This window comes from Tarenaya hassleriana, unplaced genomic scaffold (genome assembly GCF_000463585.1).
Source record: "Tarenaya hassleriana unplaced genomic scaffold, ASM46358v1 Cleome1875, whole genome shotgun sequence".
NCBI lineage: Eukaryota > Viridiplantae > Streptophyta > Magnoliopsida > Brassicales > Cleomaceae > Tarenaya > Tarenaya hassleriana.
Window position 1 is genome coordinate 1 of NW_010965284.1, and position 1,525 is coordinate 1,525.

Below are 1,525 nucleotides of genomic sequence, written 5' to 3' on the forward strand. Positions count from 1 at the left end.
GAGGAAGTACTGAGGGACCAACCACCACACGCTCATTGGGATCGTCGCTTCTGGCCGATCCACCAGGCCGTGGTCTCTAGCCGTTCTGAGTCTTTTCATTTCCACTAATGCCGATATTACCATCGTGACAAAGGATAGGAATATTCCGGTGCCTATTCTCTGGAGCATCGTGATTCCTGTTGGGCGACGTGTGATGGATCTTGCGACAGGGACAAGTATCCGGTCGTAAATGGGGATGAAGATGACGATGGCTAAGCTGATGAAGCATTGGAGCGTGGCTGCAGGGATGTCGAACCCCGATGTGATCCTTCTGTCCATTGTCGCTCCTTGCTTCGTGAAAAGAGTCGTGTTCTGTGCAAATGCAATGGCGTAGACTAAGCATGTTGCCCATATCGGAACCAGCCTCAGTACCCCTTTTGCTTCTTCGACATCATCAATGCTGCAAACCCCGAAAGCCGCCTTGTTCAAGAATCTGCACAGTTTCAAGAAAAGAGAAGGAAAATGTCACTTTAAACGTTTCCGTGTCCTACAAACAATGGAGATGGCAGAGCAAACTCTGTTACCCAAACTGCTGTGAAGTTTTCCGGGACAGGATTCCGAGGGTTTCTTCTTCGTCGGCTGGTATCCTCCGATTCTTCACAGCCTCGACGAAAACGTCACCGATTCTTGAAAACTGGCTTCGTTGTTTTCCTCCGCCGCTGAAGCGGTAATTCCTACGTCCAAGCAGGAAGATGATAAGCGCAAGTAACATCATGAGGCAGGGAATGGCGTAGCCGACAGCCCAACTGAGGTTGTCTTGGATGTAGTTCAAGAGCAAGCGGCTGATCAAGATGCCGGCGCAGATGCAGAAGAACCTCCAGTTGAAGTAGGAGCTCTTGGCTTTGCTCTCTCGTGGGTCGTGCTCGTCGAACTGACCAGCTCCAAATGCCTGAGCACACGGTCTGTACCCTCCTTGCGCGATTGCTACCAGATACAGAGCGCAGAAGAACAAAACCACTTGGAGATGAGTTGCGTGAGATGCGAGGGATGGAACCATCGTTGAATACGTCAGTAGTGCAAGTCCCTGCAAGCTCAGAAATGGAGATTTAGTCTCTGTCTCTGAATTCCATATAAGCTAAACCAGAGGGTTCGGAGAGATCTGCTCTTTTTAGTTTTTATACCGAGACGTAGAGAAGAGAGGAGAAGATGATGGTACGGAAACGGCCGAGAAACGAGTCAGCGACGAAGCCACCGAGCAGCGGAAGGAGCAAGGCCGTTCCCGACCAGGCGTTGACGCTGGCCGCCGCAGCCGCCGTCGATAGGCCCACTGGACCCGTCAAGTACGTTATCAGATTCGAAGATATCCCAAAGTTGGCGAACCTCTCCGCCATATCCAGGCCTGAGACACCAACAGAAGCTGCAGTAATCTCTCCACCAGTGTTTGGCGGGAAATCAAAGGGTATGGCTTAGAAAAAATGGAACTTACAGATGATGAATCCGGCGGATCTCCAGCCGCCGGTGGAGGATCTGACGGCGGGGTTCCCTT

At 51.5% G+C, this 1,525-nt stretch overlaps 1 protein-coding gene across 1 annotated transcript; it reads right to left on the reverse strand.

Annotated features, from left to right (window-relative positions):
* Positions 1-3: 3 nt before the first annotated feature.
* On the reverse strand, positions 4-1,519 carry LOC104810676 (protein NRT1/ PTR FAMILY 5.10-like; the record flags this gene model as incomplete). Its single annotated transcript, XM_010537025.1, has 4 exons — positions 1,466-1,519; positions 1,161-1,378; positions 564-1,063; positions 4-472 (listed from the first exon to the last, which is right to left on the reverse strand). Coding segments are annotated over exons 2-4 (1,179 nt in total), but the record flags the coding sequence as incomplete, so codon positions are not given.
* Between the last annotated feature and the right edge of the window lie 6 nt (positions 1,520-1,525).